Raw genomic sequence first — 14,485 nt, 5'->3', positions numbered from 1 at the left:
GACCCCCCAGTGACGCCTGGGGTACTCCAGTGTCACCCGTGGGTCCCCTCAGTGACACCTTTGGGACTCCCGACGACACTTGGGACACCCCGATGACACCCAGGGACCACCACTCCCCACACCCCGCAGACCCCCCCCAGGGACCCCTTCCCACTCCCCCAGCCCCCCAAGGACCCCCAGACCCCCAGGGACCCCTCCCCAGCCCCCCCAGGAGCCCCCACACCCCCAGCCCCCCCAGGGACCCCCAGACTCCCCCAGGGACCTCTCCCCACACCCCCCAGCCCCCCCAAGGACCCCAGACTCCCCCAGGGACCCCTCCCCACACCCCCCAGCCCCCCAATGGACCCCCAGACTCCCCCAGGGACCCCTCCCCACACCCCCAGGAGCCCCCAAGGACCCCAGACCCCCCCAGGGACTCCTCCCCAATCCCCCAGCCCCCCAATGACCCCCAGACCCCCCCAGGGACCCCTCCCCAGCCCCCAGGAGCCCCCACACCCCCCAGCCCCCCTAGGCACCCCCAAACTCCCCCAGGGACCCCTCCCCACACCCCCCAGCCCCCCAGTGACCCCCAGCCCCCCCCCCGACGCCCCCCTGACCCCCCCCCCCCCCCGCACAGGTGGCGTGCCCGATCTTCGCGGGGCTGCTGCACTACTTCTTCCTGGCGTCGTTCTCGTGGCTGTGCCTGGAGGGGGTGCACCTCTACCTGCTGCTGCTCGAGGCCTTCGAGGGCGACGCCGCGCGGCGCCGCTACTACTACGCCGCCGGCTACTGCTTCCCCGCCCTCGTCGTCGCCGTCGCCGCCGCCGTCGACCACCGCAGCTACGGCACCGACCAGGCGTGAGTGGGCGGGGCCGGGGAGGGGGGCGGGGCGTGGAGGGGGCGGGGCGTGGAGGGGAGGGGCTTGGGGCTTGGGGCGGGGCTTTAGAGGGGGCGGGGCTTAGGAGTGGCGGGGCTCGGAACATGGGGCGGGGCTTGGGAGGGGTGGGGCTTGAGGAATGGGGCGGGGCGTGGAGGAGGAGGGGCTTGGGGCTTGGGGAGGGGCTGGAGGGGGGGCGGGGCTTGGGAGGGGTGGGGCATGGGGCGGGGCTTGGGAGGGGGCGGGGCTTGGGTTTGGAGAGGGGGCGGGGCTTGGGAGGGGCAGGGCTCGGAGCATGGGGCGGGGCTTGGGAGGGGGCGGGGCGTGGTGGGGGGCGGGACTTGGGGTTGGAGAGGGGGCGGGGCTTGGGAGGGGCGGGGCTCGGGGCATGGGGCGTGGCTCGGGGGGCGTGGCTTGGGGTTGGAGAGGGGGCGGGGCTTGGGAGGGGCGGGGCTCGGAGCATGGGGCGGGGCTTGGAAGGGGGCAGGGTGTGGAGGAGGCGGGGCGTGGAGGGGGAGGGGCTTGGGGCTTGGGGCGGGGCTTTAGAGGGGGCGGGGCTTAGGAGGGGCGGGGCTCGGAACATGGGGCGGGGCTTGGGAGGGGGCGGGGCTTGAGGAATGGGGCGGGGCGTGGAGGAGGAGGGGCTTGGGGCTTGGGGAGGGGCTTGGGGCTTGGGGAGGGGCTTGGAGCTTGGGGGGCTGGAGAGGGGGTGGGGCTTGGGAGGGGGCGGGGCTTGGGAGGGGCGGGGCTTGGGGCGGGGCTTGGGAGGGGGAGGGGCGTGGGGTTGGAGAGGGGGCGGGGCTTGGGAGGGGCAGGGCTCGGAGCATGGGGTGGGGCTTGGGAGGGGCGCGGCTTGGAGGGGGGTGGGGCTTGGCGGGGGCGGGGCTTGGGGTTGGAGAGAGGGCGGGGCTTGGGAGGGGCGGGGCTTGGGGCATGGGGCGGGGCTTGGGAGGGGGGCGGGGTGTGGAGGGGGCGGGGCTTGGGACTTGGGGGCGGGGCACGGAGGGGGCGGGGCTCGGGGCATGGGGCGGGGCGTGGAGGGGGGCGGGGCGTGGAGGGGAGGGGCTTGGGAGGGGCGGGGCTCGGAACATGGGGCGGGGCTTGGGAGGGGGGCGGGGCTTGAGGAATGGGGCGGGGCGTGGAGGAGGAGGGGCTTGGGGCTTGGGGAGGGGCTTGGAGCTTGGGGAGGGGCTGGAGAGGGGGGTGGGGCTTGGGAGGGGGCGGGGCGTGGAGGGGGCGGGGCTTGGGAGGGGCGGGGCTCGGGGCATGGGGCGGGGCTTGGGAGGGGGCGGGGCTTGAGGAATGGGGCAGGGTGTGGAGGGGGCGGGGCGTGGAGGAGGAGGGGCTTGGGGCTTGGGGAGGGGCTGGAGAGGGGGCGGGGCTTGGGAGGGGGCGGGGCTTGGGGCATGGGGCGGGGCTTGGGAGGGGGCGGGGCGTGGGGTTGGAGAGGGGGCGGGGCTTGGGAGGGGCAGGGCTCGGAGCATGGGGCGGGGCTTGGGAGGGGCTTGGAGCTTGGGGAGGGGCTGGAGAGGGGGTGGGGCTTGGGAGGGGCGGGGCTTGGGGCATGGGGTGGGGCTTGGGAGGTGGGCGGGGCGTGGAGGGGGCGGGGCTTGGGGTTGGAGAGGGGCGGGGCTTGGGATGGGCGGGGCTTGGGGCATGGGGCTTGGAGCTTGGGGAGGGGCTTGGAGAGGGGGCGTGGCTTGGGAGGGGCGTGGCTTGGGGCATGGGGCGGGGCTTGGGAGGGGGCGGGGCTTGGGGTATGGGGTGGGGCTTGGGAGGGGGCGGGGCGTGGAGGGGGCGGGGCTTGGGGTTGGAGAGGGGGCGGGGCTTGGGAGGGGCGGGGCTTGGGGCTTGGGGAGGGGCTGGAGATGGGGGCGTGGCTTGGGACTAGGGGCGTGGCTTGGGGCATGGGGGCGGGGCTTGTGGGCGTGCCCTCCCTGCTGCCAAGGGGCGTGCCCGCTACACTGCAGGGGGCGTGGCCTGTGGGGGCCAAGGGGGCGTGGCCTGGGGTCCCGGGGCGGGGTCTTGTGGGCGTGGCCTGGCGCTCGGTTGTGGGCGGGGCTTCCCGTGACGGGGGCGTGGCCCCGCCGTGCCCCGCCCCCAGGTGCTGGCTGCGGGTGGACAACTACTTCATCTGGAGCTTCATCGGGCCCGTGGCCTTCGTCATCCTGGTGAGGGGGGGCCGGGGGGGCCGGGGGGCCGGGAGGGGCCGGGGGGGTCTGGGGGGGTCACGGAGGAGGGTCCTGGGGGGATCGGGGGGTCAGGGGGTCCTGGGGGGTCATAGAGGGGGGTCCTGGGGGTCCTGGGGGCATCATGGGGGTTCAGGGGGTCCAGAGGGGTCCGGGGGGTCAGGGGGTCCTGGGGGGGGTCCTGGGGGCTCCTGGGGGCTCTGGGGGGGTCACGGAGGGGGTCGTGGGGGGATCATGGGGGGTAATGGGGGGTCAGGGGGTCCTGGGGGGTCATAAAGGGGGGTCTGGGGGGTCCTGGGGGGATCATGGGGGGTCAGGGGGTCCGGAGGGGTCCGGGGGGGTCAGGGGGTCCTGGGGGGGTCCTGGGGGCTCCTGGGGGCTCTGGGGGGGTCACGGATGGGGGTCGTGGGGGGATCATGGGGGGTAATGGGGGGCTGGGGGGTCCTGGGGGTCACAGAGGGGGGTCCTGGGGGGATCATGGGGGGTAATGGGGGGCTGGGGGGGTCCTGGGGCGTCAGGGGGCTCTGGGGGGGACATGGAGGGGGGTCCTGGGGGGGTCCGGGGTGGATCCTGGGGAGTCAGGGGACTCCGGGGAGGACATGGAGGGGGGTCCTGGGGGTCCTGGGGGGTCTGGAGGTGTCAGGGGGATCCAGGGCTCTGGGGGGGGTCCTGGAGGGGCTGGGATGGTCTTGGGGGGGGTCCCAGGGGATCTCGGGGTAGCTGGGATGGTCTCGGGGGGGGGGGGGTTAATCCAGAGGGTCCTGAGGGGGTCCAGGGGGGTCCGGGGGGTGGTCCTGGGGGTGTTGAAGGGGGGGCGCGGGGGGTCCGTGCCCGGCGTGGCGCTGAGGCCGTGCCCGCAGGTGACGCTGGTGTTCCTGCTGGTGACGCTGCACAAGATGCTGCGCAGCTCCGCCGCCATCAAGCCCGACTCCAGCCGCCTGGACAGCATCAAGTGAGCCCCCCCCCCCCAAAAAAAAACGGGGGGGGGGGCCTGCAACCCCCACAGACACCCCAACCCCCCCCCGCACACACACACCCCAACTCCCCTCCTCCTCCTCCCCAGCACCCCAAACCCCACCCCCCCCAGGACCCCAAACCCACCCCCCAGGGGGTCCTTATGGGGAGGGGGGTCCCTGACCCCCCCATTCCATTTTTTAAATTTATTTATTTTTTATAATTAATTTATTTTTGTGCAAGCCCGCCACACACGCACCGACCCCCCCCCTCCTCCCCAGCACCCCAAAACCCCCTCGAACCCCAAACCCCTTCCCCCCCGCACTACGGGGTCATTACATGCAGGGGATTCCTGACCCCCCCCATCCCATTTTTTTAAATTTATTTATTTTTTATAATTAATTTATTTTTGTGCAACCCCCCCCCACACACACCGACCCCCCCTCCTCCCCAGCACCCCAAAACCCCCCAGAACCCCAAACCCCTTCCCCCCCGTTCTACGGGGTCGTCACAGGCGGGGCGTTCCCTGACCCCCCAGCCCATTTTTTTATATCTTTTTATAATTTTTTTAAATTTTTGTGCCCCCCACCCCCCCGTGCAGGTCGTGGGCGCTGGGGGCCATCGCGCTGCTGCTGCTCCTGGGGCTGACGTGGGCCTTCGGCCTCCTCTTCGTCACGCGCGAGTCCGTGCTCACCGCCTCGCTCTTCACCGCCTGCAACGCCCTGCAGGGCACCTTCATCTTCGTCTTCCACTGCGCCCTGCAGAAAAAGGTGGGGGGGGCACAAAATGGGGGGGGGGCACAAAATGGGGGGGGCACAAAATGGGGCCACAAAATGGGAGGGCAACTTGGGGCGTCTTCGTCTTCCGCTGCGCCCTGCAGAAAAAGGTAGGGGGGCACAAAATGGGGGGGGGGGGGGCACAAAATGGGGGGGGCACAAAATGGGGGGGGGGTCACAAAATGGGGGTTACAAAATGGGGGTCATGAAATGGGGTCACAAAGTGGGGGGCAACTTGGGGCGCCTTCATCTTCGTCTTCCGCTGCGCCCTGCAGGAAAAGGTGGGGGGGGGGCACAAAATGGGGGGGGGGGGCACAGCTGGGGGGGTCACAAAATGGGGGTTACAAAATGGGGGGGTCATGAAATGGGGTCACAAAGTGGGGGGCAACTTGGGGTGCCTTCGTCTTCGTCTTCCGCTGCGCCCTGCAGGAAAAGGTGGGGGGGGGGGCACAAAACGGGGGGGGGGGCAAAAAATGGGTTTTGGTTTTTTTTTGGGGGGGGGGGGCACCCATGGTTATGGGGTTTGGGGGGGGGCACCCAGGGTTATGTTTTTTTTTTTTTGGGGGGGGGGGGGCACCACAGGGAGCAAACTGGGGTCTCTGGGCGGTGACGGGGGGGTGACAGACGGGGGGTGGGGGGTGAATCTGACCGGGTGCCCCCCCCGGCCCCCCCCCAGGTGCACCGGGAGCTGAGCAAGTGCGTGCGGCACGCGGCCTGCTGCCTGCGCAGCCCCCGGCACCGCGCTGGGCGCCCTCAAGACCTCGGCCATGCGCACCAACAGCCGCTACTACAGCGGCACGCAGGTACCCCCGGGGCCCCCCCGGACCCCCCGCCTCAAACACCCCCCGGGACCCCCCAGGACCCCCCCACACACACCTCAAAGACCCCCCCGTACCCCCCGGGACCCCCACCTCAAACACCCCCCCCGGGACCCCCCGCCTCAAATACCGCCCCCCGGGACCCCTCCCGGGACCCCCCTCCCGCCTCAAACACCCCCCCCGGGGCCCCCCGGACCCCCCCTCCTCAAACCCCTCCCCCGGGACCCACCCACAGGACCCCCCCCCCACCTCAAAGCCCCCACCCCTCCGGGACCCCCCAGGACACTCCCTGGGACCCCCCCCCACCTCAAAGCCCCCACCCCTCCGGGACCCCCCCCGGACCCCCCGGGACCCCCCCACCTCAAAGACCCCCCCGGACCCCCGGACCCCCACCTCAAACAGCCCCCCCCCCCCCGGGACCCCCCACACCTCAAAGCCCCCCCCACCCCCCGGGACCCCCCCACCTCAAAAACCCCCCAAGACCCCTCTCAGGACCTGCCCCCCCACCTCAAAGCCCCCCCAGGACACCCCCTGGGCTCCCCCCCCACCTCAAAGCCCCCACCCCTCCAGGACCCCCCGCACACCCCTGGGACCCCCCCGCCTCAAAACCCCCCCTCCTGGGACCCCTCCCTGGGATCCCCCCACCTCAAAGACCCCCTGGGACCCCCTGACTCAAAGCCCCCCACACACCCCGGGACCCCCCTCACCTCAAAGCCCCCCCCGGACACCCCCTGGGACCCCCCCCCCCACTCAAAGCCCCCCGGACGCCCCTGGGACCCCCCCACCTCAAAACCCCTCCTGGGACACCCCCGGGACACCCCCCACCTCAAAGACCCCCGGGACCCCCCCCACCTCAAAGACCCCCCCCACACCCCCCACCAGGACACCCCCAAATTGGGGTCCTCACCCCTGGGGGGCGGGGGGGGGAAACCCGAGGGGCGGGGTTATGGGGTGGGGGGTTATGGGGGGGGGTTATGGGGGGGTAATGGTGTTATGGGGGGGGGGGTAAAGGGGGTTATTGGGGAGGGGGGTTATTGGGGGGGTAATGGGGGAGGGGGAGTTATTGGGGGGGGTAATGGGGTTATTGGGGGGGTGATGGGTTATTGGGGGGGTAATGGGGGGTAATGGGGGGGGTATTGGGGGGTGATGGGTTATTGGGGGGGTAATGGGGGGTAATGGGGGGTAATGGGGTTATTGGGGGGGTGATGGGTTATTGGGGGGTAATGGGGGGGTAATGGGGTATTGGGGGGTTATGAGGGGGGCTGGGGGGTAATGGGGGTATTGGGGTGGTTTTGGGGGGGGGGGTTAATGGGGGTTATCGGGGAGGGGGTAATGGGGGGTTATCGGGGTGGGGGGGTCAGTGGGGGGGGGTAATGGGGGGAATATTGGGGAGAGAGGGTATTGGGGGGTAATGGGGGGTTATTGGGGTGGGGGGATAACGGGGGGGTTATTGGGGTGGGGGGGTCTGGGGGGTTGTTGGGGAGGGGGATTAATGGGGGGAATATTGGGGAGAGGGGGTATTGGGGGGTAACGGGGGGTTATTGGGGTGGGGGGATAACAGGGGGGTTATTGGGGTGGGGGGTCTGGGGGGGTTATTGGGGTGGGGGGGTCAATGGGGGGTTATTGGGGTGGGGGGGTCAGGGTGGGTTACTGGGGAGGGGGATTAATGGGGGGAATATTGGGGAGAGGGGGTATTGGGGGGGTAACGGGGGGGTTATCGGGGTGGGGGGTCGGGGGGTTACTGGGGAGGGGAATTAATGGGGGGATCATCAGGGAGAGGGGGTATTGGGGGGGCAACGGGGGGGTTATCAGGAAGGGGGTTCATAGGGAGGGGTTTTGGGGCGGGGGCGTCTGGGGGGGGGTCCCAGCGGTGCCGTTGCCCCCCCCCCCCCCCCCCCCCCAAGAGCCGGATCCGGCGGATGTGGAACGACACCGTGCGCAAGCAGACCGAGTCCAGCTTCATGGGGGGGACCTCAACAGCACCCCCACCCTCAACCGAGGTGAGGCGCCCCCCGGGACCCCCCCCCCATAAAAAAATCCACCCCCCCCCCCATAACGAACGCCCCCGCCGCAGGCACCGTGGGCAACCACCTGCTGCCCAACCCCGGGCTGCAGCCGCGGGGGGCTCCAGCCCCTACAACACCCTCCTGGCCGAGGCCGTCGGCTTCGCCCCCGCCTCGCCCCCCGCCTTCGGCTCCCCAGGTAGGTGGGGGGGGGGCGGCGCCGGGACCCCCCGAACCCCCCAGACCGCCCGACGCCCCTTGGTACCCCCCGTGACCCCCTCGAAGCTCGTAAGCCCCTCAAATGCCGTAAATCTGCGCAGATCCCGTAAATCCTCCAATCCCGTAAATCGTCTCAAATCCTGTAAATCTTCTAAAATCCCCTAAATCCTCTCAAATCCCCTAAATCCTCTCAAATCCCATAAAACCCCTCAAATCCCGTAAATCCTCTCAAATCCCATAAATCTGCTCAAACCCCATAACCCCCTGCTCAAACCCCCTAACCCCCTCAAATCCCCTAAACCCCCTCAAATCCCGTAAATCCTCTCAAATCTCCTAAATCGTCTCAAATCCCATAAATCTTCTCAAACCCCATAACCCCCTCAAACCCCATAACCCTCTCAAGCCCCATAACCCCCTCAAATCCCCTAAATCCTCTCAAATCCGCTAAACCCCCTCAAATTACCTAAACTCCCTCAAATCCCATAACCCTCTCAAATCCCCTAAATCCTCTCAAACCCCTAAACCCCCTCAAATCCCATAAATCCTCTTAAATCCCATAACCCTCTCAAATCTCCTAAATCCTCTCAAATCCCATAAATCTTCTCAAATCCGCTAAATTCTCTCAAATCCCATAAATCCTCCTCAAATCCCATAAACCTTCTCAAACCCCATAACCCCCTCAAACCCTCTAAATCCTCTCAAATTCCCTAAATCCTCTCAAATCCCTTAAATCCTCTCAAATCCCCTAAATCCTCTTAAACCCCATAGCCCCCCTCAAACCCCATAACCCCCCTCAAATCCCCTAAATCCTCTCAAATCCCCTAAATCCTCTCAAATCCCATGAATCCTCTCAAATCCCATAAATCCTCTCAAATCCCATAAATCTTGTCAAATCCCATAACCCACTCAAATCCCATAACTCTCTCAAATCCCCTAAACCCCCTCAAATCCCCTAAACCCCCTCAAATCCCCTAAACCCCCTCAAATCCCCTAAATCCTCTCAAATCCCCTAAATCGTCTCAAACCCCATAAATCTTGTCAAACCCCATAACCCCCCTCAAACCCCATAAATCCCCTCAAATCCCCTAAATCCCTGTAAATTTCTCCTTAAAAACCCATAAAGAGGGATGGGAACGACCCCCCCCCCCAAACCCCTGCAGCCCCCAACACCCTCCTGTACCCCCCGTACCCCCCTTAAACCCCATAAATCCCCCCAAATCCCCCAAATCCCACCTTAAATACCCATAAACAGCTATGGGATCCCCCCCCCCAAAAAACCCCCCCCGTACCCCCCAAATCCCATCCCCCCCCAAAACCCCCAAATCCGCTCAAATCCCATACCCCCCCCAAAAAAAATCCCGTAAATCCCCCCAAATCCCCCGAATCCCACCTAAAATGCCCATAAATAGCTATGGGATCGCCCCCCCCCCAAAATCCGCCCCCAAATCCTCCCCACACCTCTGGGCTATGGGGGGGGGGGGTCGGTTTTGGGGTCTGAGGGGGCCTTGGGGGGGCTGGGGGGTGTTTTGGGGGGCTGGGGGGCCCAAAGGGGTGTTGGGGGGGGGGGGCACGGGGGGGTCGCAGGGATCTGGGGGGGTCGCGGTGCCCCAAATCCCCCCCCCACCCCCCACCTCGGGGATTGGGGGGAGGGGGGTTGGGGGGTGTTAGTAGGGGCTGGGGGGCCGCGGGGGGGGGGCATGGGGGGGGTCTCGGGGATTGGGGGGGCATGGGGGGGTCGTGGGGATGGGGGGGTCGTGGGGGGGGGTCATGGGGGGGGTCGTGGTGCCCCCTAACCCCTGCTTTTGTGTCCCCCCCCACCTGCAGGGAGCTTCCGCGAGAGCAGTAAGTGGCCGCCCCCCGCGGTGCCCCCGTGTCCCCCCATGTCCTCTGTGACCCCCCCGTGTCCCCCCCATGCCCCCTGTGACCCCCCCATGCCCCCCCGTGTCCCCCCCCGTGTCCCCCCCATGCCCCCCCATGCCCCCTGTGACCCCCCGTGTCCCCCCCATGCCCCCTGTGACCCCCCCATGCCTCCCCCATGTCCCCTGTGACCCCCCTTGCCCCCCCATGCCCCCCCCCATGTCCCCCGCGGTGCCCCCCTGTGTCCCCCCATGTCCCCTGTGACCCCCCCCCGTGTGCCCCCCGTGTCCCCCCCATGCCCCCCCATGCCCCCTGTGACCCCCCCGTGTGCCCCCCGTGTCCCCCCCCATGCCCCCCCATGCCCCCCGTGACCCCCACGACCCCCAATGTCCCCCCCATGTCCCCCAATTCCCCCCATGCCCCCCGGAGTCCCGTGACCCCCCCATATCCCCCCCGTGCCCCCCATGCCCCCTGTGACCCCCGTGTCCCCCCCGTGTCCCCCCCATTCCCCCCACGTCCCCTGTGACCCCCCCACGTCCCCCCACCTCCCCCCCATGCCCCCCATGCCCCCCGTGACCCCCCCATGCCCCCCCTTGTACCCCCTACCCCCCCCCACCCCCTTCCCCTTTACACCCCCTTCCCCTTACCCCCCTTCCCCCCCCCTTGCCCCCCCCTTCCCCCCTCACCCCCCCTCAATTAACCCCCCCGCCCCCCCCCCCAACAGAGCCCCCCCCGGGCGGCCCCCGCGACCCCCGGAGCCTCTGCCCCTCAACGGCAACTTCAACAACAGCTACTGCCTGCGGGGGGGCCTCCCCCGTGCCCCCCCCCGGTCCGGACGGCTCGACCGTGGGGGGGGGCCCGGCCGCTGCGGGGGGGACCCCACGGCCCCCCAGCCCCCCGACCCCCGCCGGGGCCCCCCCCGGACGCGGCGGCGCTGGAGAAGCTGATCATCTCGGAGCTGGTGCACAACAACCTGCGGGCCGCCGCCGCTCACGCCGGGGGGCCGCGGCCGCCGGCCCCCCCCCAGCACCCCGGGGTGCCCCCCCCGGCTCCTCCCCCCCCCTCCCAGCCGCCGAGCCTCCCCCCCTCACCCCCGGCGCCCCCGAGCTGGGACTGCTCTACCAGGAGCTGGCGAGGGCTCAGGGGGGTTGGGCCCCCCCGAGCCCCCCGGCACCCCCCGGCGGCACCCCCCCGCTGCCCCGGGAAGCGGGCGGCCCCGAGGGGCCCCCCCGGCCGCCCCCTTATTTTGGGGCGGGGGGGGGGGGGGACCCTCCGGCCGGGCCCCCGCGCCCCCCGGGCGTCGGCACAGCCCCGAGGTTTTCGGGGGGGGGGCGAGGGGGGGCCGAGCCCGACGGGCAGATGCAGCTGGTCACCAGCCTCTGAGCGCCCCCACCGGGGGCTCGGCCTCGCACGGGGACCGGGCCTCGCACGAGGACCGGGCCTTGCACGAGGACCCGGCCTCGCACGAGGACGCGGCCTCGCACGGGGGCTCGGCCTCGCACGCCCGGGGGGCTGGAGGGGGGGCGGGCCTCGAAACGGCGCCGAGGGGCGGCCTCGCACCAGGGGCCGGCCTCGCACGAGGAGCCGGCCTCGCACCAACACCTGGCCTCGCACGAGGAGCCGGCCTTGCACGAGGAGCCGGCCTTGCACAAGGGCCTGGCCTCGCACCGGGGGCCAGCCTTGCACGAGGACCCGGCCTCGCACCAACACCTGGCCTCGCACGAGGACCCGGCCTCGCACAAGGGCCTGGCCTCGCACCGGGAGCTGGCCTTGCACGAGGACCCGGCCTCGCACGAGGATCCGGCCTTGCACGAGGATCCGGCCTCACAGCGGGACTCGGCCTCACGCGAGGATCCGGCCTCGCACGAGGAGCCGGCCTTGCACGAGGATCTGGCCTCAGCCAGAGACCCAGCCTTGCACGAGGAGCCAGCCTTGCACGAGGACCTGGCCTTGCACGAGGATCCAGCCTCGCACGAGCACCCGGCCTCGCACACCGGCCTCACCTCACACAGCCTCTCGGCCTCGCACGGGGACCCGGCCTCAGCCAGAGACCCGGCCTTGCACGAGGACCTGGCCTTGCACGAGGACCTGGCCTTGCACGAGGACCCGGCCTTGCACGAGGACCCGGCGCCCCCACCGCCCTCAGCTGCCCCCTCCCCTTCTTCTCCCCCCCTCGCACGAGGGCCCGGCCTCGCACGTGGACACGGCCTTGCACGCGGACCGAGCGGTGCACGAGGAGCCGGCCTTGCACGAGGGCCCCTCGTGCCCCCCCCCGTGTCACCACGAGGCCCCTCGTGCCCCCCCCCAGCACCGGACACCGTGGGGGGGGGGCTCCTCGTGCCTCCCCCCCGCACGGGGGCTCCTCGTGCCCCCCAACATGGACACTGGACCGGGGGCGCACCCTTACTGCCCCCCCCAAATCTGGGCCCCCCTCCTCATTCTGGGGGGCCCCCACATCCCGCGGGGGGGGCACGGCAGAACTGGGGGCCATTTGGGGGGGGCGACCCCCCCACACGCGACGCCCCCACAAAAGCCATCCGGGGGGGGCCCCGTGTCCATGGCAGCACCAAGCTGGGGGCTTGGGGGGGGGGGCAGCCCCCCCAAACCGAGACACCCACCCCCCCCGGAAAAAAAAAGGGGGGGCCCCCTCGGCCACCACCTTCGTTGCCAAAAATCCCCCCCCCAAAAAAAAGAGACACATTCTCCTTGTAATATAGCTGTAAATGGACCTGCCCCCCCCGGGGAAACTGAGGCACGGGGGGGTCCCCCAAAACCCTGCCCCCCCCCGAAAACCCCCCACCTCCCCCCCAGGGGTCCCCAATCCCGGCGGGGCCCCCCTTGAAGCACAAGCGCCCCCCCCCCCCCCCAGCTGGGGGGGCCCCGCCGCGCTGTACATAGGGACGTGGGGGGGGGGGGGGGGGGGGGGGGGGGGGGCAGAAGGGGCTTTGGGGACCCCCCCCCACACGGGATTTGGGGGGTCCCCTCCCGGCCTTTGGGGCTCCCACGGGCTTTGGGGACCCCCCACGGGATTTGGGGACCCCCCCCGAGATTTGGGGACCCCCCGGGCTTGGGGTTCCCTTGAATTTTGGGGACCCCCTCAATTTGGGGACCCCTCAATTGGGGGGCCCCCATCAATTCGGGGGCCCCCCCTCAATTCGGGGACCCCCATGTTTACCCCCCGTATTTCGGGGACCCCCCAAATCTCGGGGACCCCCCCCGGGTCTGGGGACCCCCCCCTTGGATTTGGGGTTCCTCCCCCATTCCCCCCTCCCATATTTGGGGCCCCCCCCCCATTCTGCCCCACCCCATTTGGGGACCCCCCCCCCCCCCCAATTTGGGGACACCCCCTCATATTCGGGGCCCCCCCCCCCAAGTCTTGGGGACCCCCCCAAAACCAAAGCCCCGAGGGGGGGGCGGATTCCCCTCCCCCCCCCCTTGGGTTTTGGGGTCCCCAAGGGGGGGGGGGATGGGGACACCCAGGGGACCCCCGCCCCCCCCAAGCCCCCCCCCCCGGGGTTTTGGGGTTCCCCCCCCCCCTTCTGCCAAACCAACTTTGGGTCGAGTGCGTCAAAAACCAACGGAACCGGGACGGGGCCGCGGGGCCACCAACGGGGCCAGGAGGGCCACCGAGGAGACCAGCGGGGTGGCCACCACGGGGACGGCCCGGGCCACCAGCGGTGGGACCAGGGCCACCGTGGGGACAGCTCGGGCCACCACGGAGCTGGTCAAGGCCACCGTGGGGACAGCCTGGGCCACCAGGGCTACTGTAGAGATGAGCGGGGCCACCGTGGGGACGGCCTGGGCCACCAGGGCCACTGTGGACGTGAGCAGGGCAACCGTTGGGGACGGCCAGGGCCACCGCAGATGTGACCGGGGCCACCGTGAGGACAGCTAGGGCCACCGTGGGGCTGCTCAAGGCCACCGTGGGGACGGCCGGGGCCACCAGGGCTACCGTAGAGATGAGCGGGGCCACCGTGGGGACAGCCTGGGCCACTAAGGCCACTATGGAGATGACCGGGGCCACCACGGGGACAGCCAGGGCCGCCGCGGATGCGATCGTGGCCACCGTGGGGACAAACAGGGCCACCGTGGGGCAAGTCGGGGCCGCCGTAGGTATGACCTGGGCCACCGTAGATGTGGCCTGGGCCACCGCGGGGTCAGTTTGGGCCACCGAGGATGAACGTGACCGGGGCCACCGTGGGGACGGCTGCGGCCACCGCGGACGTGACCAGGGCCACCGCGGATGTGACCACGTGACCGGGGCCACCGTGGGGCCCGGTCGTGGGCCACCACAGACGTGACCGGGGGCCACCGCGGGGCCGCCGGTGGCCACCACGGACGCGAGCAGGGGCGCCGCGTACGGTCGCGGCCACCGCGGGGACGCCCGGGGCCACCAGAGCCACCACGGACGCGAGCGGGGCCACCACGGGCGTGACCGCCGGGGCCACCACGGGGACGGCCGTGGCCACCGTGGGGCCACCACGGGGCCAGCGGGCACCGCGGACGGACCAATAAAGGTGCCACCAGTGCTGAGCGCCCGCCTCTGTCTGGGGGGGGGGCATCGGGACCCTGCGGGCACGGCCGGGCCTGGCCCCGCCCCCCGCCCTCCAGGCCACGCCCACTGGGCGGGGCCCCAGACGCCCGCGCTCCCCTCAGGCCACGCCCTTCCCAGCTGGCCACGCCCCCTTTCCCAGCAACCGCGCGGCTTCCCGCAGGCCACGCCCCGCCTCCTCTCGCAGGCCACGCCCCCTCCTCTCGCAGGCCACGCCCCTCGACCCGCAGGCCACGCCCCCTCCACCCACAGGCCACGCCC

The 14,485-nt window shown here is 70.5% G+C and overlaps 1 protein-coding gene across 1 annotated transcript in view; it reads left to right on the top strand.

The window, feature by feature from the left end:
* The window catches only part of LOC136788227 (adhesion G protein-coupled receptor L1-like), a gene marked incomplete at its 5' end in the record, with an annotated part of 43,476 nt that extends 32,842 nt beyond the window's left edge, over positions 1–10,634 (top strand). Inside the window, 12 exon segments of the mRNA XM_066986399.1 lie at positions 617–837; positions 2,961–3,027; positions 3,906–3,997; positions 4,601–4,769; positions 5,452–5,504; positions 5,506–5,578; positions 7,498–7,555; positions 7,558–7,593; positions 7,668–7,709; positions 7,712–7,795; positions 9,640–9,661; positions 10,397–10,634. Of these exon segments, the coding sequence (XP_066842500.1) occupies positions 617–837; positions 2,961–3,027; positions 3,906–3,997; positions 4,601–4,769; positions 5,452–5,504; positions 5,506–5,578; positions 7,498–7,555; positions 7,558–7,593; positions 7,668–7,709; positions 7,712–7,795; positions 9,640–9,661; positions 10,397–10,619 (1,140 nt within the window).
* Between the last annotated feature and the right edge of the window lie 3,851 nt (positions 10,635–14,485).

The sequence above is a fragment of the Anser cygnoides genome, chromosome 34, assembly GCF_040182565.1.
Source record: "Anser cygnoides isolate HZ-2024a breed goose chromosome 34, Taihu_goose_T2T_genome, whole genome shotgun sequence".
Lineage (NCBI taxonomy): Eukaryota > Metazoa > Chordata > Aves > Anseriformes > Anatidae > Anser > Anser cygnoides.
This window is presented reverse-complemented; position numbering and strand designations above follow the sequence as displayed.